At 45.5% G+C, this 25726-nt stretch overlaps 1 protein-coding gene across 1 annotated transcript; it reads left to right on the top strand.

Annotated features, from left to right (window-relative positions):
* Nucleotides 1-2994: 2994 nt before the first annotated feature.
* Nucleotides 2995-25566, top strand: HSF4 (heat shock transcription factor 4). The gene is made up of 13 exons (XM_038148582.1): nt 2995-3159; nt 6769-6877; nt 7950-8077; nt 8939-9063; nt 11238-11313; nt 12740-12804; nt 14508-14607; nt 15307-15431; nt 17189-17413; nt 18683-18788; nt 20130-20195; nt 21750-21837; nt 22899-25566. The coding sequence occupies exons 1-13, from the start codon at nt 3037-3039 to the stop codon at nt 23093-23095; spliced, it is 1533 nt and encodes a 510-aa protein (XP_038004510.1). The 5' UTR covers nt 2995-3036; the 3' UTR covers nt 23096-25566.
* The last annotated feature ends 160 nt before the right edge of the window (nt 25567-25726 follow it).

Below are 25726 nucleotides of genomic sequence, written 5' to 3'. Positions count from 1 at the left end.
TTCCCACTTGGGAAGTAAAGATGGCAGTGAGGGGAGAGGCTGTAGCTCAGTGGGGCTCAGCTGGCACAGAACTGGGGGGTCAGGGTTCAGTGGCAAGTCTGCCTGGGGGGCTGGTGCTGGGATAGGACAGGCTGCCCTGAGCTGGCAGCAGTCAGAAGGCTAAAAGCACGCTCTTACTGTCTATGAGATTCACAATCCTTCTTAGTGGCTCCAAAGGCTTTAAGGAAATCATAAAGCAAAAGGAGCTGAACACATGAGATCTCATTTTGCCTTAACACTAGCAGATCTGTGTTAGAGACAGTATTAAAAGCAGCTAAAAGTAGAGAAGCAATGTCCGAGCTGTCGAGGTGATTGTCAAAGATGGCAAAAGATGCTGAGTTCCCAGGCAGGAAGCAGGACGGTGTCACTTGGCTGCTGTAGCTGGCTGGGTGGGAAGGGGGTTGTTGCTGATACGATGGCAGATAAGATAGCAGTGCTGCTGTGCTGCTGCCACCTCACACTCCCAGTAAGGAGTCACGCTTCAAAGCAGCACATTCTAGAAAAACGTGCAGTCGTGTTCCCCTCTGCGTTAGGCTTTTTGCATTGCTGCTCTGTTCTTGCTTCATGGGTTTCAGCTCCAGCCCTTGTTTGAGGCTCTCATGGTGCACAGGTTTTCATTTAAATGAAACCTGCACTGCTGAGGGAGTGTTGTGACTCTGGGTCCTGGGGCTTCCACAGCCCCAGAAAGGGCATGCCATGAAATTCAGAGTGAGATTGTGAGACTTGGGCCACACTCCAGGGCTGGCCTAAGAAGGGGGATGTTTCCTTTTAAAAATCTCATGCCTGGTTATGAGAGGGCTGAAGAAACGTGTCATGGTGGTAGTTTATTTTGTGCAGAAATCTAGAAGAGAGGTGCAACGCATTTTGGAAGAAGGCAAATGGAAAAGTTAGGTAATGATCTGATGCTCTAAACCTTCTTCCCAGACACTTACTCTTCTGCATTATAGTTCACAGGAAAGGTTGATTAAAATACACTTTTCCCTTATTATGTCAGACCTTGTAAGTGCAGTTTCTGCAAACTGGAGTCAAAGTCAAAGAAGGTTTTTTTCCAAACTGCAGCATCTCATCACAGGCAAGGACCATTGTCATTAAGCTGCTGGTTTCTACTTGAGGTCTTCTGTTGCACTATCAGTAAAAAAATGGATATTTGAGGCTGTTTTCTGTGCAGAGCTTCTGCTTGCTAAGAGGTTTTTTCCCTCACAGTTTGAGAAATCTGTCTCAGCTTTTTGAATACCAGTGCAGCAGTACCAGAAAATTCCCTTGCATTTTTATTACTCAGAGTAGCAAAACCTCACTGTAGGGAAAAAAACCCAATTTTTTCCCAAAAAAGCTTTGATCTGACAATTTTAACTCTTGAAAAGTATCAGTCAGCTTATTAGGATTGATTGAAAAAAACTATGAAACCACTGACCAAGAGATTTTCATAATTTTTTAAGTTCAAATTCAAAATATGGTGACATTTCAAGTTTGGTTTTTTTTAACCTCCTCTCTAGTCCAGTTTGATTTGTTAGTTAAATCCTAATGTGTGTCGCTGTCCCTTTTTGGGTGCTCTTGTTTTATTTTTCTTCAACAGGGACTCTTGAGAATTAATTGTAGTTTTGGAAGTTTTCCCATGTTTAAACCTGACTGAATTGGCAAAATGTCTGCTCTGACAGACAGCTGCAGAACTGTGGCATTACATCCCAGAAGAAATCCTTGTCTGAATATTGTATTATCTTTGAGATGGACATAGAATCTTCCAGGTATGCATACAAGGGGCTGCAGCTGTTCTTCCAGCTCTGTTTGGCACTTGACAGAGGTCAGGTGAGAGGAGTGGGGTCCTCTGTCCAAGCACCTTTGCAGGAATAACCTGATCCTTGTTTCCAGTGCATGTCAAACATCTACTCCACTCTGCTGTGGCACTGCTGACCTTGTGCCTTCTGTGTGTGATGATGTAACCTGGCATGACTAGCAGCTGCTTATATAAAATTTGTGTTACTTGCTGGGTTGTGTCAGTTAGTGATGGTGACTTGGGTTTTAGGGGAAATACCACATTCTTAGTACACTGTTCTAAGCTGCCCTTTGAAAATGGCAAGAAGAAATGATTGCATTGTTATCCTTATCTTGACACTTACTTATCTTGTCTCTTCTCACCTCCTGACTCTTTCAGTGTTTGGCCTTAAAGGACTCTGTAGGCATCAGGTGAGAAGTCTGTTCCATTTTTTAGCAGGAATGTTGAGCTTTGCAAGTTTTTGCTAAGGACTTCAGGAAAATTTAATGTTGATTTTATATTTTATTATGTTATTTAAAGAGCAGTTTGTGAGTTGAAATTACCCTGACATTAAGCCACACATTTATTTAGAGCTATTTAAGGCTTTTATATTAATGGTAAAACCATCTTGTCTAATAGATTCCATGTGTAGTTGTGTTTAGCATCCTCTTTTCTCCTGCAAGAGCTAAATAATTTCTGTTGATAAATAACATAGCAGCTAAACCTGCTTACAATTTTGACTTTTCAAAGTCAAAGATGTACAGCCCTTGCTGAAGATGTACAGCCCTGAGTCTGGCCAGCTCTCGTTTGTCTATGCCAGCCATAGTTTAGGACAAGAAAATTCCAAACTAACAACTTGGGTGCCTTCAGAAACCTGTGATTTCTGTGCCTGGGTGTCCCCCAGACCCCGGGCAGGTGGGTTTGCTTTGGTGACTTGCCCACCTCCCAGCATAAGGTGGGCAGCACGTGTTCCCTTTGCATGACGCTGCGTATTTATTCACAGCTCTGCGAGATCGGCTGCAGTGCATTTTCATTCTGTGTATTGTTCTCTGGGACTGGTGATGCCATCCCATTGTGCTGAGTTTTTAAGAGTGCGAGCAGCACTGCTGATGTGACTCCCTGGCTGCCTACTTTCCACTGGCCTGGGATAAAATTGGGTGGCTCATTCTGTGTGGGACGCAGGCGCGTGCGGGGCAGCAGGCGCGCCCAGGGCAATGGGGTCAGTTTAGCTGGGACGCTGCAAAGCTATGCAGGATTCACCCAGCTCTCTGGTGATGGATGGATACTCCAGCAATGTCCCAGCCTTCCTAACAAAACTCTGGACGCTGGTGGAAGACCCTGAAACGAACCATCTCATCTGCTGGAGTTCTGTAAGTGCAACAGATGTTGGGTGTCACCAATGCCTGCAACAACAGGGAAAACCCAGGTGTGAGGCCTGAGAGCTGCATGGCACAGGAGCTGCCCTCTGCTTGGCAGAGGTGCTGCCAGTTACTGGCAGAGTGCAAAAACCAGGATTCAAGTACAGGCACTTCTGGATATACTTGGCATTATTTATCTGAAATATCGTGGCTTTTCTGTTTCAGAGGGGCAACTGTTTTGTGGGTGTTTTAATTATAATATTTACATATCTCACTTAAAACATCCTAAAAAGTGTCTAATGTTCTAATTCTAAGAATTCCATGTGCTTTGAGAGAAATATTTTTCACCTTGCTTGAATCTGCAGCTCCCTAACATTTTCTAGGAAATGAGCTAAGCCTTTAAAAACTTTCACTGCTGTTTGGTATTATCTCATGTGTGTTTCTTAGCAGCCTCTCACAAATGTCTAGGTAGAAGGCAGCAGATAAACAGCACTCAGAACTCAGACTCAAAGCTATAATTTAAACAGATCTCAGACTATCACCCTAAATAATTTTGGAAGAGCTTTATTTGATTTTTCAATGAGTCTGTGTGACGATCATGGTGATGTGGGTACATTCTGTCTGTACAGATTCATAGGGATAGATTGCTTTTCTTTGGCTTCTTATTTGTCACAGAAACATTAATATACTAAGTGCAATCACAGAAATAAAATGATTTATCCTCTTTATACAACACTTTGATACCACATTGTGCTTTTGACCTAAGACTTGCTGCAAATAATGTGCTTTGTTTTCAGCAGGGAGTTGGAGTTATTAGATAAGTTGTGTACATAAAATTGTTCTCCAAAATCAGGAATCTATAACAAATTTAAAGGGGAGTGGTAAAAAAGTCTAAAGTAGTCTTTCTTATGTATACTTTGTGTCCAGTAGAGTTTTCATTCAAGACCTGAGACAGGATTGGAGCTGCATTGATATCTGTGACCATGGTAGTGTGATGCTGGTATTACATGGCCATACCCCTGAGAACCACCAAGTTTTAAATAAGGATTTTAAAGCTAGAAATTATTTTCTAACCTGTGTAAATAGTCCCCCCTCTGTTACACTTAGAACACTGTTAATTTTGACTGTCCACCACTGTGCTTTGCTTTCCTGCAAACTGACATTGGCTGCAGCTGCATCCTTGGAGGTTTTGGTAAGGCTTTTAGGTGTCTCATTTTCCCCTTGTTGCAGGTATCTGCGTTTCTCACATTCTTCAGCTTCTATACATTGGTGATATTGGAGCTGAGAGATTGTGTGCATACCTAAGATTTCTGGGTGTATCAGTACTTCTAGAAAATAGGACCCATAATCAGTACTTCTAGAAAATAGGACCCATAAGGACCTCTGAACTGTTTCTTAGCATGAAGAAGAGATGGAGAGGAAATGCAGTAATAGTTTATATATACACTAAAGTCTGCTGTAAAGTGGAAAGGAAAACTCTGCTCTCTGTGTCCGTGGTAGATCAGGCAAGAAGTAATTTCAATTAATTTTTTAAATGGAAGATGCTGTAAGGGAGAACTGGTGAATTCCTGGACTAGCACTTGTCTTGTCAGAGCACACCACGTCTGTCCTGGTGGTTCTGTCAAAAGCAGTAAAGATAAGCATCTGCCACGATTGTTGTGCTGCAGAGTCAGTTTTGCTTTGGGCAGAGAAGACTTCCAGAGTTTCTCTGGGTTTGTGCTCCCGTGGTGTGAAACACCCAAGGCACAGCTGCAGTGTGGGAACAAACTGACACATGCACAGTTCATCGGTGAGCACACAGTAACCCCAAAGTCTCTTGTATCTGTAGGAGCCTTTCTGAGTGTGCCAGCTTCTGAGAACATTGTGGCCCTGAATTCAAAGGAATGGCCTCTCATTAGAGGCCATAAGGACTTGTTGAGGTATACAAAATTCTTGTGCTTCTCATTTTCCATCAGGGTGTCCAACCTGGGACACACAGCTGTATCCCAGAGTAAGGGGCAGAAGCACCAGGGAAGCAGAATAAACCAGCTGGGTCCCCAGGGCAGTGTTTGCAGTGTTGGGTAACCCTGGTCCCTGCTGTCCTGTCTGCAAACTCTCAAAGACAGGATTATTCCAGCATGTAGGTTGTCAGTGAATCTCTTAAACGCTTGATCAGCCTTTGCTTTTGCTGTATGGGGTAAGGAATGATAGGGAAGACCTCAAAAATGGTCAAAGAGCACTGTTGAGGCACAGTCATGTTCAGTGTTTGCAGTAGTAAGCAAGGAACAAGAAGTGCAGCAGACCCAAAGTCTCATGTTAGTGGTTGTTAATTGTTAGAGCTGCCAAATGAGCCTGAGCTCAGAGGCAGCTGGCACCATGTGGTGATGGAAATGCAGGCTAGGGCAGCAGGGTTTGCCAGCTGGCTGTTTTCTGGTGGCCATGGCAGGCTGCAGGCACACACCAGCCCCCCTTTAGTCACTGAGCTATCTCATGACCCTGATTGCACTCCCTGTTTCAGAGATTTCCAGACTTCCCTGAGAGCACCCTTGCAGCTGCAGAGCCCCTGATGGGTGCGAGGTGGGACTCACACCACTGGTACCCTCCTCCTGCACACAGAGCCTGAGGGCTCTTACAAATCACTGTCCTGTGTCACAAACCAGCCCCTGTGGAATGCCCACCCAGGCTGACATGCCTCTGCCTCCTGGTAGTAGCACTAAACACAGCAAGGAGGATGACTGTGGCGTGCTGGTCCCAGACCACTCCCTGCCAACACAGTGCAGGCTCTGGTGTCTTTAGCTCTTGTCCCTTGAAACTCAGCTGCAGCTGAGGCAAGTCCCTAATATCTGCTGATGTCATTGCACTGATGTGGCTGTCAGCAGGTAGAAGGCCAGGCAGGGAAAGCACGTGGCCTGTAGTGCATCTTCTCTGCCAGCAATCCCAGGCAGTTTGCCTTGTTTGGCAGTCATGGATCGTTGCAATGCAACCCCAGAAATGGAAGATTTATCTGATTAACATGTGTGTTGCTAGCTTGGACTGCAAAGCGTGACTGTCAACTTTTTGTGGGTCGCCCTCGTGGCTGTTTACTATTAAAAATAATCAATAAAATGTGTGTAGAGCTTCTTGGCAAGTGTGGTGTCTCCAGAGATGATTTGCTTCTTGCCTTGCTGTGCTTCTTGTGCCATGTCTCCAGGCAGTGCTCCCTCCAGGGCTGCTGTGCTCCGGAGCAGATGGACTGGGGTTAGATCTGAGCAAGTAGGTTGTGATGGCAGGGGTTATAATGGCAATTCCCACTTTCAGGGCATTCTTAAGACTTTAGTCCTTCTGTGAAGTCCATGCAAGAGGGGATGATCACAGACTACCTACCAGCTATTTGGGCACAAAAGTCAGTGGTTTCTTTCTCACATCCAAGACTCTCAACTAAGCAGTGACAAAAAGCAGAAAAGAATCAAACCTGTAGCCACAGAAGCCTGACTGTACCAGAACTGAAAGGAGCACGTCTCTCATTGAGGGCTTTTGTTGCTCTTCTTAGCTTCAAGGTAGTAGTTCAGAGACCAAGACTTCCCCTGCTGTAGGACTCTTCCTGGACCTCTCGTGGTCAGGGCCACTCCCCTGACTTTGCCTTTGTCCTTATCTCCTTTGCAGAATGGCACCAGCTTCCATGTGTTCGACCAAGGCCGCTTTGCCAAAGAGGTGCTGCCCAAGTATTTCAAGCACAACAACATGGCCAGCTTCATCCGGCAGCTGAACATGTGTGAGTGCAGCTCCCGGGGCCCAGATACAAGGGCCCACAGATATGGGGGGACAGGAGGCATGGGAGAGAATTGTGCAGAGGAAAGTTTGGGGTCTCATGTATATGACTTGTGGCATTATTGAGTTTGCCAAAGAGGATCTGCCTCATACATCTCAGAGTAGTGATGTCTTTGTGTTACCTTAAATTCCAGCATGGAATTTCTGTTAGATTACATTTCAGGATGTGGGATAAGAACTTTCACCTATCAGGTGTTCTGCTTTTCTTGCATTGATTTGATGATCTATTATTATTCATTTTCCATTTTATTCTATATGGAGCTTTATCCAGCCACCAGCTGTGACACCTCCCCCAGAATGTGCTGCTCTTGTGTGTCCTGTGCCCTGAGCTTATCCCTTTCACCAGCCATATCACTGAACTAGTAACAGACAATTCTTCTTCCTGCAAACCTTACCTTACTGATCAGACATTTTTACCCCTTAAAGGAGGTTTAGGTGTAATTTTCAGCCACTTCAACAATGTGATTGTTCTGATAGTTCTTGGAGATTTTTTCTGTGAGTAATTAAGTTCCTTAGTCAAGTTTTAACTTTGCTATTTCACTCAATAGTAGCATTTTCATAAATTTTAGGTCAGTCCTTCAATACAGCTTAGAAACTTTTAAGGACTTCAGAGACGTACTCAAAGCAGATTTCCAAATGTGCACGTGACCCTTTTTTCCAAAAGTGGCACCTGTTGATGGTCTGTGCCTTTGAAAAACCTTCTCCTGAATCCCTGTGGCTTGCAAATTGAGACAGGAATTCCCTAAGAGCTGGCATTTCAGCTCCTGGCACACCAATGTCCCCTTGATGGAAAGGCTTTCATGGCATAGGCTGCAGCAGGAGTGGCCAGTGGGATGCTCAGGGCTCTCCCTTGCCCTGGGTTTCTGGTGGTTATGGCCCAAAAGCATGTCCAGGGGTAAGCACTGGCAGCTCCAAAAGTATGGAGGGTGATCAGAAATGTCTTCAAGGGTGATGAGGGTGGGAGGTGGAGGGAGTGCTGGGTCCTGTTGCCCCTCAGCTGTGTCCTCTCTGTGCAGATGGCTTCAGGAAGGTGGTGAACATCGAGCAGGGGGGGCTGGTCAAGCCTGAGAGGGACGACACTGAGTTCCAGCACCTCTGCTTCCTGCAGGGCCATGAGCACCTCCTGGAGCACATCAAGAGGAAGGTGAGGGGCGCTGTGTGGGAGGGGGGAACAGGCACCTGCCAAATCCTGCTCAGCATAACTCCAGCATCACCCTGGTGTTGTTCCTGTCCTCCCCACACACATGTGTACCAAGGCTGTGGGTTTTTGGTTTGCAGGGCTTGGCTTGCATCAGAGTTTCATCTCTGTTTTTCTGCTCTGTTGCTCTGTATCACAAGATGTTTGTGTAGTGCTGCAGGGCCAGGCTTGCTTTCCACCCCTCTGCCTTTGAATTGTTACTGTTTTCCTAGAGAAATATGGCATAAGTCCTGCAGGGTCCTCAACAGCCATCTCTTTTTCTTAAACAAGAAACAACCTACTCCTGCCCTCTGTTTTCTGTCTTTTAACCTATTATTAATACCCCCAAAGTGTTGTTCTCTCACTGAATTAGTGTAGCATCTTCTGAAAAGGGACTTGAGCAAAAGCCTTTTGGAAATCCAAGTGTAGTATGTCAATTTGAAGCATTTCATCAGACTCATCCCTGTAAAACGTGAGGCTTGATTGGGTATCTGTATTTAAAGCAGAAAGATTAAGTCAGTCTAGATCAGTTCCTCCCTGAAACCCAAAATACTTTTGTTTTCCCCTCAAGCTGATTTGAAATAGGTCCCCACTCTGACAGGGGATGTAATTCTGCCAGCAGACCCTCTGTATGAATAGATTTATCCTGCACTTTGCTCTATTTGACTCTTGCAATAGTACCCCTAGGATAGTTCAGACTCTTTGGCATGTGGCCTGTCCTGGTATTTCAGCTGGTGACAGTCCTGCACCTGAGCCACTACAATGACTCTCTCTATCCATGGCCCTTCTTGCACAGGTAAAATCTACCTTTGATTTCTTTTGCCTCAGGTGTCAGTAGTGAAAAGTGAGGAGACCAAGATGCGCCAGGAGGACCTCAGCAGGTTGCTATACGAGGTACAGATACTGAGAAGTCAGCAGGAGAACATGGAGTGTCAAGTGCAGGACATGAAGCAGTGAGTTGAATCCTACTCAGGCTGCTTCCTACGGGCATTTGCTTCTCTGGAGTGGGGAATGGTTGAAAGGAGGAGCCTTGCACACTTCCCTCCCCAGGGAAAACATGGAGCCAGGGACTGATCAGAGATCTGTTGAGACAACAAGATGTAGGATTTCTATGCACATCTGATCTATAAAATATGAATTAATGCTCAGCCTCTCTGCCTCGTTTGTTTTCCCTTCACAGATGAGGAAAGCACGGAGAAGGTCAGACAGGAAATATGTGCATAACCTGGGGACTTATCTAACTATTGCCTCCAGTTGGAAATGTGATAAAGATGTAGCTCTCACACATACAAGAGTCCTTGGCAGAAATGTGATGGAGTACACTCCAGCTATTAAGAAATTACCTTTCTGCCATCATTCACCTCCAAAATTTATGACTGGCCTAAAAAATATAGTATGTTATAATATATAACATAAGAACTTCTGTATCATTTATTCCATGGACTCATCTCCCTGAGACTGTGTCATCTGACATGGATTGTTGGATAAGAGCAAACCAAGCTGATGCAATGCTTTCTGCATGTGGCTGCCTCCAGCTGTCTGAGACTCTGGGATTTTCTGATTCAAACATGGTCACTAAAAGATTAGGAAGTGGATTTGGTTTTATAAATCATGTACTTGGAGAGGTTTTTATTTGCCTCCAGAATTTTAATCTTTACAGGGAGCTTTGTTTAAAAAGCACTTGAATAATCAAATAGACCCAAACCCTTTCTTTTATGATGAGACCTGATATTCATACACCACCAGATGACACTGTCATTCTAGGCCTTAAGAGTAACACTGCATACTGGGAAACTTCATTCCAGACCAGCACCTTACATGCAATGCATACATATTTTTATCCTGCATCAATTTTTAATGACTCCCACACTTAGCACATGCATGAGTTTGCATTGTGAAATCCAGATACAGCAGCAATGAGTTTCTGGGCTTGCATTTGATTTAATTTTTAAGGGGTTCCTGTATTAGTGATTTGGCATTGATTTTAATTTATTCTCCCTTTTGATTTGCTTGCTCCTTCCCTCCATCTGGCAAAATTGCATTCAACTGATGAAAATAATATGATTTTTATAAACTAAGACAGAGGAGAAATCCCAAGCTGAATCCATGTTAAGAAATTTACACTGGTGGAGAACAGTTAGGGCATAACTCCAGTGCAAGCTGTCAGACTAAGGAATGCTGCTTTGCTGAAAAGCCTGTCAGGACCAGTACAGAAAGCTCACTGCAGAGATTCTTGCTGTACAAGCTGTTCTACTGTGCTCTTCAGATCTCTGGACCTTACCTTCCCAGTTCTAGCATCCATTCACACTAGAAAGACTAAAAAGTGAAAGGATTTATCAGTTTCACCAGTATGATAGGTTTTGCTGGCCTTACAATTTAGGTACATCCGTATAATCTAGAGATAAATTGTCTGGCAAAACCTTTAGCAGCATGGACTTGGCTGGCATCCAGACTTGAAGGCTGACTGTTAGAGGAAGCCTGTAAGCTCCCCTCTGTGCTGCTCATTTTACAGACAGAAAATACATTTTCTTTATGCAAGCTGGACACAGGTCTGTACTGGGTTGAATCAGTGGTTCCCACTAATAACATCATTACAGTCCTCCTAGTTCAAGGCTCTGAGATGCAGGAGCATCTTTTTGTCTGCTCCAGTCACTACCAAACATGCATTTGAGCCACCACTTGTACAAGTTTAAGCAGGTAGAATTCACAGGGTCTCTGTTCATAGTCTTGTCTTTGGGAGCACTGCTGCAGTTGTGGAAGGGTTGGAGTTTTTGTCTCCCATGGAAGGACAGTGTGGGTGATCCAAATAACTCAGAGTCACAAATCAGGCCTTGCTGAAATTCTGAGTTTGGCTCAAATGCTCCACAAAAACATGTGTTCTCTTGTTACCTTCCCCTATAAATGTTGGCTTCTCTTTATGTTTTTCCTCCATGCTTTTGTCTCTTGAGGTCAAGGAAGAAAAAGGAAAGCAATTGTGTGAGCTTGTTTGGGACACTGAAAAGAGCCAAACACTGCAAGAGCTCAGAAGTGAGACAGAATTTGCACAGTTGAATCTACTGTGTGTCATGGCAGCACCATGGGCTGTTGATGTTTCTGTTCTCATGGAAAATGTCTGTTTCACTTTCAGACAAAATGAAGTTCTTTGGCGGGAAGTTGTTTCTCTGCGGCAGAACCACTCACAGCAACAGAAAGTTATCAACAAGGTAGTTATATAAACTCAAAAATTGCTTATGCTGTCTGGTCTATGTCCTCCTCTGATTTTTTTTCTTGCCCCATAATTTCCACATTGTGATATCACAGTGTAATTATTTTCCCTTTCTTTTAAGTTGTGTGATGCTTTTATGTGTCCTATAGAAGCAGGTCATTAACAAAGCACAGACCGTGCCCTTAAGCAAAAGATTTTAATTTCTGTGTCAGTCCTTTCTTTGATATTAGAAACCATTTTTCTGTTGAAATTCTGGGCAGGAGAGCACAACTGTCACTAATTGCTTAGTGTTGGCTGTGTTCTGGTTGTACCAATGTCTTTGGGCTTCCAAAATCTTCCTCTTCCATTTGTTCACGAGAGGAACCCCATTGCTGCCAGCACCAGTGGGAAGCTGCAGGTGGCAGAATTGGCCACCCATTGCCCCACTGGGGGAATGTAACAGCAACTGTTACATTTTCTGGCCTTACTGGTATGGTTGAGGACTTACTGTACAACCTTTTAGGCTGCAGAACCATCTCCCTTAAAATCTAGCATGACCAGTATAGAAAAGGCCTCTCCTTTCCTGGATGGTGCTGACATGACTGAGCACGTCACCCATCCCAGTCCCCACGTTCTGACCCTCACGTGGCATCACGGAGTCATAGGACTGGACAGAAATGCACGAGGCTATCAAGCCTTCCTCCAGCTCTGGGGCTGGACCAGCCACATGCTTCATTGTAGAGGCTTTTATGCAACTCTATTTTGTTATATTGAGCAATGAGTAAGAGCCAGCTGTGATATATAATAATAATAATACTTTCTTTGTTTGGAGGTCAAAGCAAAGCATTAAGTTCAAGCCGACCTGGGAATATGTTGCTAAGTGATTCCTCTCCAAAGCTACTCTGCTTCCTTTTTAGTGTCCTGTTATATCAACACTGACATTCACAGAACTGGAAAACTCAACTGAAAGAGCTCAGGCCTCCATCCAGGCTCTCCATAGGGAGTTGCCTCTCTCACTTGCAAAGTCTTTGCAAGACTTTACAGCACCTCACTAAATGTCTCTGAAAACTTTAATGGATCCAGGTCTAACTCCAGGCCTAGGAATGTTTGCATGTGCACTTCACAGTTCTGTTAGGACCAGCCAAAGTTGTTCATGCACAAAGTGAAGAGAGAAAGTGTTGGGCACATGGATCCAGGAACCTTTGCACAAAGCAGGCACCTGGCTGTGTCCCTTGAAAGCCAGGCAGGCTGTTTTGAGTTCTTGGGCAGCTCATTTCTGTTTCAGGCTCCAATGTCTCATGCAGTTTGGCTCCTATATTCTATGGCTGCTCCCAGCTTTGGGGTGCTGTTGGGAGAGAGGAATGTGTGGGATAAGAATGGCTGCGAGAGCAGGGAGTGCTGAATCACTCTGCTGATTAACACCGGATTTTGATCTCTCCTGACAGCTGATTCAGTTTCTGTTTGGCCAGCTCCAATCAAGCCCCAGCAGCGCTGGGATAAAGAGGAAGCTGTAAGTCCCCGTGTGTGGTGCACAGCTCACGGGTGCATAATGCTGCCCCCTCAGTAAAAGCACAAGCTCAGCTCGCCCAGGCAGGCAGTCACCGGACCAGGGCTCCATGGTGATGGGAACAGAATGGGCTGAAGTGCAGAGTCAGACCTGCTGACAGGCCCCATTCACTGCTCTCTAGAGAAGCACCGTGTCAGCTCGTGACCTTTATTTGGGGAACACAGCACGCAGTGGGACATGGGAGTGCTAACTAGCAGGAGGCCAAAGGGCAGGACCCCACTGCTGCTCCCACAGGTTCCAGTTTTGCCACTTGGCAGCAGTGGGAGCAGAGCTGGGCCCAGCCAGCCCACAGACACCTTCAGTTTGAATGTGAGTGTATCCAACACTGATACAGTCACTACACAGTCACTGAATGTGGTGTGTATCCAACACTGGCTTGGTGGTTTTAACCTGCAGGTCTTACAAAGAGGAAGATGGGGAAAAATTTTAGCTGAGGGGTATTTTTAGATAGGCTTTTAAAGGCAAGTGAAGAGAGTGACTTGAATTAGGAAGCTTAGTGCCTTTCAGGACAGCAGCTATGCCTTTCTTGCCCTATGATGCTTGTGATTTAAAGAAGGGGAAGGGACTGTTGAGTGGAATATGCTGAGGACAGGGACTTGCCTCCAATTCCCACCTTTATTACCTTGTGGCCTTTGACAACTTAGAAACTTCTGCATGCTGCAGGGAAAGGAGCCAGACCTCCCACGAGCAGCTCAAAGGAGTCAGTTTTCATTAGGTCAGTGTCCTTGTTCTTGACTGACTCCTCTTGTGAGGATTGTAAAGACAACACAGGATTGAATGAAGGAGCCCATAATCTGTACAAGCCAGCAGGGTATGTGCATCTCTGCCTACCCCCTCTGCTGAGCCTCTTGGAAGGGCTGAACACTGCATGCAGATAGCAAAGAAAAGGGCTCAAGGGGAGAATAGCAGTTGCTGAGGTTCATGACTGGGGGAGTATTCCTCCAGCAGAGTGGGCAAGCAGAGAAATGAGATGCCAGATCTGACCTCTAATTTTCATGGTGAGGGCTGTGTCTTCCCTGTAAAAGCTTTGCAGCCCAAGAAATGTCATAGGCCACTGCTTTTTTGTAAAAAGGCAAATAATTAGTGGGAAACTGTGCTGAAAAGGGCAGAAGAGCACAGAACTACCTGCACAGCAACTGTATTGACCCCCTTATGATGGGGGATTACACTTCACACAACCAGCTGCAATTTGCAAGGTAATTTGAGTTCCTGCTTCCTTGGTAACACAAAGGTCTGTCTTCCAGAAACCTCAGCTCTTGTGTCTTTATCTGCATCCTTAGTGTTTTATCTTTCACAGTTGTGTTTTCCTGCCTCTTCTTAATGGCTGCAGGAAAGGATGGTGTGCAGCCTGGAGCTACTTGGTGCAGAGCAGAGTGCTGCCTGGGGGCTCTGGGTAGGTTTGGGCAGCATGGGCAGGTCTGCATCCTTCCCCTCTCTGATGATGGGTTAATGCTCTTTTTTGAGGGTGACCTCCTCCAAAACTGTTGTTAGCCTTCCTTGCCCATAACACTGGGCAAGAAAGACTCTTACAGCTGAGGAAAACCAGAGTACCTGGGAGAAGAGCTCTTGGCTCAGGGGTGTTTCGTGTATGAGCAGCCAGGATCCAGTCAGTACACGCTGGAAGACAAAACTGTTTCTCTCCACAGCCCTCTGATGCTTGACAACGGGATCTCGGCTCCCCCGGTGCCCAAGTTCAGCCGGCATTTGTCCCCAGACGCCCTCCACGAGCCCTATTTCATACAGTCGGTGGGTTCAGCCCCTGGCCTCTGTGGGATGGCTTTGGCCTGGGGAGAATGCTTGAAGCAGTAATAGAGATTATGGAGTAAGTAATTTGGCAAGAGTTTGGCAGTGGAGAAGAAATGAGGTTTGCTAAGCTGGGTGACATTTAAAACTCCTTCAGCTCCCCAGTTTTATGGATGCCTTCATGAGGGAGGCCATGGGCTTTGTGGGGAAAGGCAGACCCTGCACACTGAACTCTCCATGTTGTTACCCCAGCCTGGTTCACCTTGAGGGAAGAGAGGAAGAAGTCAGCTCTAAAAGTGGGATTTTTAAACCCTCTGAGGGATCCCCACCATCAGAGCAGACACCAGACACTTCTGTCATGCAGTTAGAATACGTGAGCTGGCATGAGAGGCTCATGCAGCCCTGTTGGGCTGTGTTGGATCTTTCCCTCCAGAGGAAGCTGAGCAGTCTAGGCAAAATGTCAGACATGGTAAAATCTCTTGGCTGACACTTCACAGGGTTTATTTCACACCTGTACCTCTGTGCGGTTGGAAGAAAAGTGAGAGGAAATTATAATGTTGCATAGTAGGTAAAAGCTTTCTTGGTTTCCATACAGGGGGGACTCAAAGTCACAGTGAATAAACCCTAACCATCTCAGATAGGGCCTTGCACCTGTTTTGGGGTCATAAGGATAAATCTATATGACTTTTGCTTTCCTTTTAGCCATCGACAGAGCCTGCCTCTTGCTTAAACAGCCCTGCAATTTCTGGAGGACCCATCATATCTGATGTTACTGAAGCATCACCATCCAACATCATGAATATGCAATCCCCTCCTGAAAATGACAGGTAAACATGTTTGTGATTAAAAATAGGGAGAGCTGGGTATAAACATGCTTATGCAACTCTTCTCAAGAGTATTTTGTGGCTACCAAATTCTACCAAAGTTTCTGCCTGATTCACAAATCTCTGTAGAGATATGGGATGGAATGCTTTTTTCCAGTTTGCAAAGTGGGTCAGATTTTCAGAAGTAAAGAGGGGTAATAACAGCATAACTTTCAAAACAAAGTCCTGAGTTTTATGCTGAGAACTTCCACTCCCCTCTTCGAGAAATATTCCATGTTTCTTTAGTCCCAAGTCCCAAGACAGGGACTGTCTCAGACTTACTCAAATAATGAGATATTAACACTTGTTGGGTCTGTTGAGAGAGAGAAAGGAGGGTTTCCTTTTGGCTTTGGCAAAGAAGAAGCAATCAAATTGTACATCTAACAGCTAATGAGAACAGAAATGTTGCATCACAACAACTTCCGATGTTTGACAACTTTTCTGTGAAAAGGCCCCAGTAACTTAAGAACTGAATGCAGAGGTATTTTAATGCTTATCTCTTCCTGCCACAGACATGCAGTGTATTTAGGGCTAGCAGCAGAATAGCTAAAGCTATGTCAGTGGAAAGTGAGTAGACAGATGAATCATGGAAACAGTTTCTCAGGCATAGAGGCAAGGCAGTTATACTCTAGAAATTGCCTGTAAATCTGTTGCATAATTGAAACCATAGCCATAAAATTAACTAGAAGCATGGAAAGAGCTTCAGATTAAATAAAAAAACAAACCTGGAAGCCATTCCTAAAGCAGAAAATCTTTAATTTAACCTTCAAGTTAAGTTGCTTATTTCTGCTAATTACTGAGTGCCATCTGGTGGCTTCTGATCTGTTCTGTGTCTGCACGGCTTTAGCATCTGAGTTAGCCATGGCCCCAGTCAGTTCAGGTGTGGTACCTCCTAAATCAGTTGTGCTTCTGGTGGGAATTCAGGCCACACAAGATGAGAAAATGATCTGAAAGGAATGTTGAGGAAAGCTCTGTAGTGTCACATACCATCTCTGTTATCTCTGTGCCTCTGTCACTTTGGCTCCAGCTGTGCAGGTTCACAGGGAGCTCTAAAGTATCCTACAAGTAACACAGAATAGGTTTTTACACACAAAAATGCTTCTAAACAAAACTTCCTTGTCATTTGTCCATCTGGAAATAATGTGGGGTGTCTCTCCCATTGGAAAAGGCAAACCTCTGCCTCCAACCAAGCAAAACATCTGACTACGACTGTCACATCTCAACAGCTTCTGTTCGAGTCCTGCAGGGCTACAAAATCCTGACATGAGTCACTGGGATCTCTAGAGTGCTTGCTGATCCAATCCAAACTCCTGCATGGGAGGGTCTTACTGATCCCATTCTTATCTCTAGGGTGGGGACTTTTCTTTTTCAGGGGAATCTCTTTAGCCTAGTGTCCCTTTAACCTGTCCCTAACATTCACCCAAGAAATGATCAGTGCATAGAAATTTATTTTCCGTATTTGCAAAACAATTGAATGGGGCAAATTCATTATAGCTGTGACTGAGGAAGTGACTGCAGATATTCCAGCTAGGCATGTTTCTGGAGCTTGCTGAAAAGAAAGAGAGGCTGCTGGCTTCTTCTGCCCATCTGAGGAAGTGGAAAGCCCTTCTGCGGCAGTTTGATGGGAAGTGGAAGCAAGGCCTTGTGCTCCTGCCCTTGCCAGTAGCACGAGGCCTTTGCAGAGCAGCTGTGTGTGGTGCTCAGCCTTGTCTCTGCTGCAGGGAGAAGTGCCTCATGCTGATCAAGGAGGAGCCAGTGAGCCCTGGAGTGAAAGCCAGCACGGAGCCCGAGGTGCCCCTGCCCGGCTGCCGCAGCTGCTCCGAGCCCCCGGTGCTGCCCGTGGCTATGGTTCAGTCTGTCCTGGAGGGCAAAGGCAGCTGTGGTGCAGCCCCACCAGGGACCTCCCAAGCACCTGAGAGGAGAGGCAGGAGGGCCCTTCTGGACAGGTGAGGCGAGCCAGGGAGAGCTGTGGCCCTGCCTGCTCATGGCCCTCTGCTCCCATCCCCAGGGCAGGGAGGAGGGTGACTGCAAGCAGCCAAGTGCAGCCTGATGAGCTCCATCCTGTACCTGTGGCACCTGTTAGAGGACCCCTGAATCCCAGGGGACAGTCCACTGAGGTTGGGAGGCATGTGGATCACTTGCTTGAAGGACCCAGGAGAGGAAGAGCTGTCAGAGGATGTGCATCAGAGCCGTGGGAGCAGGAAGAGGCTTTTTGCATTGAGAGGGATTTGCCCAGGGTCCGGGTGACCCCTGGAGCCCAGACCAGCATCTGTGTCTGTCTGCAGGCCTGCACTGGACTGTGCTACACCCCTGCCCAGGGGACTGGCACTGTGACACCAGGCTCAGCCCCAGGGTGATCCCAGTGAGCCACTTCTGGGGCTTGCTCTGAGACTGAAATCCCAACAGCACCCATGTTGTGGGGCAGTGTCCAGCAGAAGGAGAGCATGGTGCAGCTGGGTGGATGATGTGGAACTTAACTGCAGTTCATTCTTGATAGCAACTGTAGCAATGTAAGGAGGACTGTCAGGGAGGGAACCCAAAACACTCAACAGGGTTATCAGAAAAGCTTTCATTTTTCTTTAAGTCCTTAGAGAGAATCAAAGTCCTCCCTCTGAACCCACTGGATGCTTAAAAACATATTACTAGAAGAAAAATAATCCCTTTTTAAAAAAACTGATTTTAAGAGAAAATGTTTATAGCTTTTGGAGGGTTTAATCACAGCAGGGCCTCACTGTTGCTCTTTTAGCTGAATGTCTCTGGTAAATGCAGCCTGCAGGGTAAGTGCCTGCAGCTAAAAGTCACTCCTTTAAAAAGCATTAGTTAACAGTAATTCAGGCATCTTGGACAAATGAGAATGGCAATGCAGCCTGTTCTGGTTCCAAGTGCATTTCTAAAAGGATTTATTCTAAGGAAAGCTTTAATTTTCCCAGTGTTGAGGAGATGTGCACAGACTATCCATCCCCAAACCATGTGTCACCCAGGAGAGGGATTGTCTCATTTGTTTTACCATCTGCCCGGTCCCCTGTGTGCTCTGCTGAATTGTACTCTGGGATTAAACCAAATTTTATGGCACAAACCCAGGCTGACAGCGGGTTCTTGGTTTTCAAAATGATATTTAAACAGGAACATCCTTTTGGAAGGCTGCTCAGTCATGCTTTCTGTAGGTATCTCTGCAAGTTTCCTTTGTGGCAACATTTCCCCTTGTGTTTTCTCAGAACAGATATTTCAGACCCGTTGGAGGGCACCGACTGGAGCCTGGAGGGGCTGCAGCTGCTGCTGAGGAGCCAGCAGTACAGCCTGGAGCCTGCCAGCCTCTTGGATGTGAGTGCTGCTGGGAATGCTGCATCAAACAGAGCTGTGAAGTTCACAGAGGTTCCTCTGGGCTGTGATTTAGGTCATGCTGCTTGTTCTCGTGTGGCATTTTGTCTGCCACGTGTCACCTGTGGAGTCACAGCTCTGTTTTGACCCGTTCATAAGATTTCAGCTTTAAATTGTGCCTTTTTTTTTTTTTAATATGCATATTTGAACTTTAGGGGCACAAACCACTGAATTTGATAAAGAAATCAACATGAGACCAGACACATTTTTGTAAAATAGGTTTAATATGACTCTCCAGCTTGTTTGGTAATTGCTTTGTAGGGGTTAATTTATTTTCTGCATATTCTATGTCTTAGATATTCCTAGATTGTGTTTAGCTTTTCCTGCCTTCCCCTTTTTCTCATATTCTGAGAAGTGTAGCCAATGTAAAATCCTCTCTCTTAAATCCTGAGCTATTTATCAGTCTCAGTTCTTAGATCACCTTTCTTTAGAAATGGATGGTGGCTTTTTCTTAAGCAGACATGCAGAAATAGGAAGGTTTGTTTATTTCTCTGTTGTACATATAGTTGGTATATGAAAGGTTTTTGCCAATAATCAAATAACTCTGTATGTAAGAAAAAAATCTATATGACAATATATATGGCCCTTTGAGGAGGTACTTCAGATAAAGGCACATTGTAACCTTGCATGGATAAACAGAGTGAAAAGTCATTTTAAAAAATCAATCTTATTCTCTTCAAGCAGTTCCCAAGTGTCTGTGGTTGGTTCTGACTTTACAGAGAGCTTTTCTAATGGCCTGCTCTATCACTGACTCTTGGTTTCTGTTTCTTGTTTCTCATTAGGAAGTGTTTTCCTGTTACTAACACACTTCTCGATGCAACTGTCACAAGAGTGAGAATGAATCATAAAATTGGCCTCAGATCAACAGCTCCTTTTCTCAAATTGCTCAGACTTGTCAAGAAATTGCCACCGAAGCCCTGATGCAACAGTAACCTGCCCTCTGCTACTAAATTCTGGAATGCTTTTAAAAGTCATATGAATCTGGGAATGTCCTAGGACCCAGGAGCAGCAGAAAAGGGCTTTGCTTTGTGTGTGCAGCTGCCCTGGTTTGTGACAGGACAGTGGCAGGGGGTGTCTGTGCTGTCCCTCCCCTGGCAGGCAGCAGGGCTCGTGGGTCAGCACAAGTGCCCCCAGCCCAGCCCAGCCCAGCCCAGCTGTGCCACAAGTCAGCACAGGAGCCTTTGTTTGCAGCTCCAGTTAGTGCAGGGCTGCACCCTCCAGCAGGCATGAGAATCTCAAACCATTCCACTTTTCACAACCCTAACTGTATTTTTGTCCCAACAGGTCTTTAATCCAAATTTATCTCTGAGTGAGTGGAATTTGACTGAAATGGAAGCCAGTCTGCCCCCGGTAAGAGCTCTGTGTTTCTGAGCTATGAAAACAGCAGTCATAGAACCCCAGAAGGGCTGAGGTGGAATGGCCTTAATGTTCACCCTGTTCCAAAGCCCCTGCCCACTGCAGGGACACCTTCCCCTAGATCTCCTTGCCTAAATAGTGATGGAACTATGAAGCAGAACTTGTGCAGAACTGAGGAAGTTATTTCATAACCAGAGGGGAGAGTGAGCTAAAGCACAGCACGTAGGCATCTCCTGGGGCAGCATGGGAGTGTTGTATTATACCCTTGACCTGTTTTTCCCACTCAGCCAGGTTTTGTCTGGAGACAAGCTCTGACTGACTGTTGGTGTCCTGGAGGCTTTAATTGCAACTGGCTGCTCTAAACTTTCTCTTAGTGAGAATGTCACATCCTACTAATACCACAGATTTATAAAGTGTCTTTGTGCCAGAGCTCTTTATAAAATATACCTTTACAAAGTGCAGCCATCCCGGTGTGTTTCAGAAGCAGTAAAATACCATGCAATTACAACAGAGGTTCACACATGCCTGTACATGAAGAAACAAGGAGAAATTGTTTGGTAGTATTTCTTTGGAATTGATACTTACACAGACATTTCTGCAGTGCAGAAAGAGCAGGTTTAATAAACAGTGAAGGAAACTGCAGACTCACAGAAGGATTAAGGTTGGAAGTGTATTGCATGGCTGGGTTCTTTTTCCTGTGTGAGAGAGTGAATTTTCAGAGCCCTTGCTGACAGCCAAGTTGTATGAAGGCTTGAATGGTTCTTCCAGATATCTCTACAGATGCACAAGTAGAGTGTTATCTACTCTAATGAAATGCAAAAGGTCTCTAAGCCTTCTTCATGGTATCAACATCCTTTTTAGGTGTTAATAATTTTGAATTTACCAGGTAATTCCACTTCCTGAGTGTTAGGAAGGAGAGTGTCTAAGAAATAGTTAATATTAATTAGCAAGTCTTGGAAGCAAGGGCTATAACCTTTTAAAAAGAATTGCAAGAAAAGGCCAGGAAAGGAGGCTGCAATGTTCAATAATTCAGTCCTTGAGCCAACTATATTTCCAGGAGCTCTTGCTTGTCCTACAGAAAGTCACGAGCATGGAGAAGCGTGGAAGCAATACGTGCAGGAGCTCTGTGCCTAGAGCACTGTGTGAGCAAAAACCCGTTTCACTTTAAAGACAGGCATTGGAAAATGGAAAAGAAAATCTCTTTCTTTGTTACTGGCTGCTGAGGACTATGGGTTTGCTTTGTATGGCAGCCACAGTGACAGCAGCCTGGCTTCTTGTGTGACATGAACTTCACACCATATTAGCCAATGTAGGGGACTGTGCCTCCCACAGCCCTGTCCTTGGGCAGATCTGCCCCTGAGCATGAGGTGTGGCTGTTCTAGTGAAGTGCAGTGAGGCTGGGAGGAGAGGCTGGGCAGGGAGGATGGCTTGTGTTCCTGTGGGTGTTGTGCAGTGGGGTGAAGCACTGGTGCTCAGACATGGCCCAGCTCTAACAAGCTCCCCTGTCTTTGTATAATTGTACATTGTAGTTTATATTTTTGCATCAAGATGCAGCGACTCACAGTGGATCTGGAGAAGAGTGCAACTGAGCTGCCCCCAAAAGTGTTCAACCCACCATTCAACAACACCTGCCCAGGTAGGAGCAGCAGCAGCAGCTCTGTGGACCTGGCAGTGGGATGTAGTTCAGGATGTCCAGCATTGACAGTTTGCCATTTGAGGGAACAAACCACATCTGTCATTTTACTTTTGTGATTGTCAGTCAGCCGTGTTCCCACAGCAGCTGCTAAGCCAGTTCTTGAGCAGTGGGAAAAGGGTGGGGGATAAACTGAGGTGTAAATGGAATTGAACTGGTTTTGCAGCAGGTCCTCATCATGACTGTCAGTGTTTCCACTGTTTTCTCTGCCTGTTCATTGCCACCTCAGAGCAATGTGGTGATCTCAGTGGGTACGGGTGGTACAGTCCTGGGGTTCCTCTGGTTCCTGCTGCAGAGGAGGTGCCCCAGAAGGCACAGGCTGTGTGTCCCTTTCTCCAGACCTTTTAGCAGATCTCAAGGGAACAGTCCAGCTGATCCACTTGCTGACTCTGATACAAAGTGTAGTATTGACCTTAGATGTGAATCCAGGGGTGTTGCCCTGGCTGTGGAATTGTGATGTATGTTCATGTGTGTTCAGCTGGGACAGACCTGAAAGAGAAGCTCTTGTGAGCCCCAGTTTGGTGCTGTAGCCACCTGAACCTGCCCGAGTTATGATTCATTGTGTGTCATTCAAGGACTTCCAGCCTCAGCCTCTCTCATGAGCACCTGAAAGGCATTAAAAGCCCAGGTACACTGAAGAGAGTCCTTGAGCATCCCCCGTTTGCAAAGCCTTTCTACAAAGAGGGAGAAAGACACATCTTGAGTGAAGAAGAGCAGCTGCTCTCATCCTCTTCTCAGTGTCTCCAACATTCAGTCATCCTTTTCTCACTTGTGAGGCATTGCAGCTTTCAGGCAGAGCCCACGTGGTGACCTGCAGAGACTCCCCTTGATTTTAATGGGCTTTTGAGTGAGTCCAAGTTCTACTCAGGTGTTTCCAAGCTATTTTGCTGGAGTGAGGCTCCTCAGTCACTGCTGCAGTTGGGATTTGTCACTTTTCCGTTCTACATATGTAAAACTAGGCAACCTGCCTTCCAGAAGCTGAATTTTCTGCTGTCTATTCCTAGGGAAAGATGTCATCCTTGAAAATGCCCAGCAGTTCCTCCTTGACCGTCAGTCCATCTTTGGGAACGACCTCATCAGCTTGCCTGAAAATTCTTCACTTTATGTTCCTTCTGAAAATATAACTTCCTACATGTCCTCTGGGGGTGTCCAAGGGGATATCCCTCTAAACCTGAGTTCTTCCACGGACAACAGCCAGTGATTTAGCTCCCAAGAAACAAAACCTCCCTTCCACCCATCCAAGCATCCACAGGTTTGAATGTAAAGAAACAAAACTGACTCAGAAACCCACAAGAGAGTTTCTTTTTGTGCCTTTTTTTTTCTTTTGAGTAGGTGGAAATGGTCAGTAGCTGTTGCATTACCCTCCCTGCACCTGGATTTCAGTGTTTTTTAAAACAAAATACTACTTCTGGTGCTTGCTCCGAGGGGGAATGAGAACTTGCCAGGATTTTTTTTTTCCTTGAAAATGCTTTAGAAATTTCAAATCTCGTAATAAAATTTAAGTGGAGAGTAGCTTTAAAGTCCATCTGGGACTTCATAAAATAGTGATCCTGACTAGAGCCTGCAATGGCAAACTGTTGGATTTTACTGGGGCAGCACAGATTAGCTAAGATGCCTGACCCTTGTTGATGCTGGTTATTGAATAGGAAAATAGTTCTACGTGCCAGTCCAATGCTCTAAAAAGATTTTTTAATCATTTTCTGCGTTTGATGGGATGCTCTGGGTTTGATGGGATGCACTTGTTCCTCCTAGGGTGAGTAGGAAAAAGATCTCTTGGGGTGTGCAGAAGCTTGTTTCCTGAGTGACTCCACCAAGAATGTGCCTCTGGCTCTTAGGGGAGCTACAGACCATCACAGGCTGCAAAACATCCCCTGCTGAGTTGAGAGTTTTGTTATTTGGGATTTGTTTTGCCCCATATTTATTTTCTTTTACATATAGGCAGGGCACTCCATACTTAAAAAAATAGAAAAGGGATAGACTTTTCTGCACACACAGTTTTCCACGTGCAGAGAGGGCTGAGGGAGCACACTCTGGGTTTTGGTGCTGGCTAAGTATTTCATGTCCAGTCCAATGGGTTTTTTCCCTTGGCTTTGACCCGTTCTATTTCCCCTGAAGACGTGCCTGTTGGTTTATTGATGTGTAAGATCTGATTAAACAGTTTAATTTATTGGATCCCCTTTTTTAGATGGACTCTCAGCTGCTCAGTGTAGGAGAGAGGCAGAATGGTTAGTCCACCATGTCCCACAAACTTTTCTTCTGTCCTTTGTGCATCTGAGACCAGCCTCAAAGGCTGAACTAACCTTCCCCATCCATGTGGTTTCTGACAACTGAATTTCTCAACAAAGCAGAGCTTTGTTTTTTATGCTGTAGTTCTAATGAGAACGTATTATTTATCTCAGTATCTTCTACCTGAGTTGCTTTTCCTTAGGAAGGTTACCCAAATGCAGTAGGACAGACCCAGGAAATTCAATTAACTCAGGCCTCCAAAGGGCTTAGACAGGGAGGTTTAAGCTGTGCCAGTATCATTTGAAGAACTGCTTTGCCTGCCTTCATTGCCATGACCATTCTTGGTTATGAACCACATTTCTGAGCACTGTGGTCAAGCAGCATCCACCCCAAAGTGTAGCTAACCACTCAGATGAGTGCAGGCTCAAAAGCTTCTCCATAAGATGAGCATTTTTAAAATGGACCTTCCTGTCACAGCCCTTTCCTCCATCCATTTATCACTATGTGAACAAATGTGTTAGTTCAGAAACATTCACTTTTGAGCACATTTTTGCCCAGCTGATTCCTGTGCTGGGAGCTCTGTCACTGCCTTGGCGGTGTGGTCTGTGCAGGAGCGAGGTTGTGAGAGCTCCTGAATTAATCCCGGCCACCGTTTTCATGTTCAGGACTAAGGGAAAATTCCAGCAGCCCCCACTGGCCTGGTATTTAGATGATGTGCTTGAGTGTATCCTGGACAAGGTTTTTCTTTTTGACAGATTTGTGCTTAGAAATTTCACCTAGATCGGCCCATTTCCACCCTATTTTGCCCTTTCCACCATGGAAAGTCGTCGAGTTGCACTCTGTTTATTTCTTTTCTCATAGGTAATTGAAAACTGCCTGGTGTCTCCTGACACCAACAGTGTGTGCTCAAGATTTACACCCTTCTCTGAGCTTCCACACTCCAGGCTGCTGTCATGTTAACACTGAATGTATTGATGCAAGAAGGCATTTAAGCACATGCTTAACTTCAAGCTCCTGAGTAGTTTTCCTGTACTTCTATGGAGCCTGTCACATGCTTGAGGCTGGGCATAGCTCGTGTCTGACTGGATTGTCTGGCTGGGGTTGAGAAATGAGCCCCTGGGGAGAGCTGCCTGTGGGCGCAGCCAGGTGCAGCTGGGCCCTGGCTCTGTCTCAGGCTGTGTCCTACAGGGCAGGCTCCAGCCTGTGCTCGTGGGGAGCAGCCTCTCAGGAGAATTCCAGGGGTTTTCTTTAGGCTTTTTGCTCTACTATAAAAACATGAGATTGGAGCTTGATGGTGAGAGAGGAACCTCCAGGAAGAGTACTCGGGAGCCATTCCTGTGCAGAGGGAAGCTTGTGTTCCTCAGCTTTTTACATTGTTAATTTTACTTGAAGGTGATGTGCTGAGACTGCGTTTTTGCACTATGCTGTATATTTGTAAAGTTTTACAGAAGACACTAATTAAACATGTTTCCTTTTTCTCATTTAGTCCTGCTTTGGCATTTCTCACTCCTTTTGTCTGTCCCTTACTCCCTTTCTCCTTCCCAAGTCCTCAGTGACAAGTGAAGATTGCTTCTGAGCATTCAGGTTCCCTTGTGAGGGCCCATGG

The sequence above is a fragment of the Motacilla alba genome, chromosome 11 (genome assembly GCF_015832195.1).
Source record: "Motacilla alba alba isolate MOTALB_02 chromosome 11, Motacilla_alba_V1.0_pri, whole genome shotgun sequence".
In the NCBI taxonomy this organism is placed as follows: domain Eukaryota; kingdom Metazoa; phylum Chordata; class Aves; order Passeriformes; family Motacillidae; genus Motacilla; species Motacilla alba.
The sequence above is the reverse complement of the archived record's forward strand: the minus strand, read 5'-3'. Positions and strand labels throughout refer to the sequence as shown.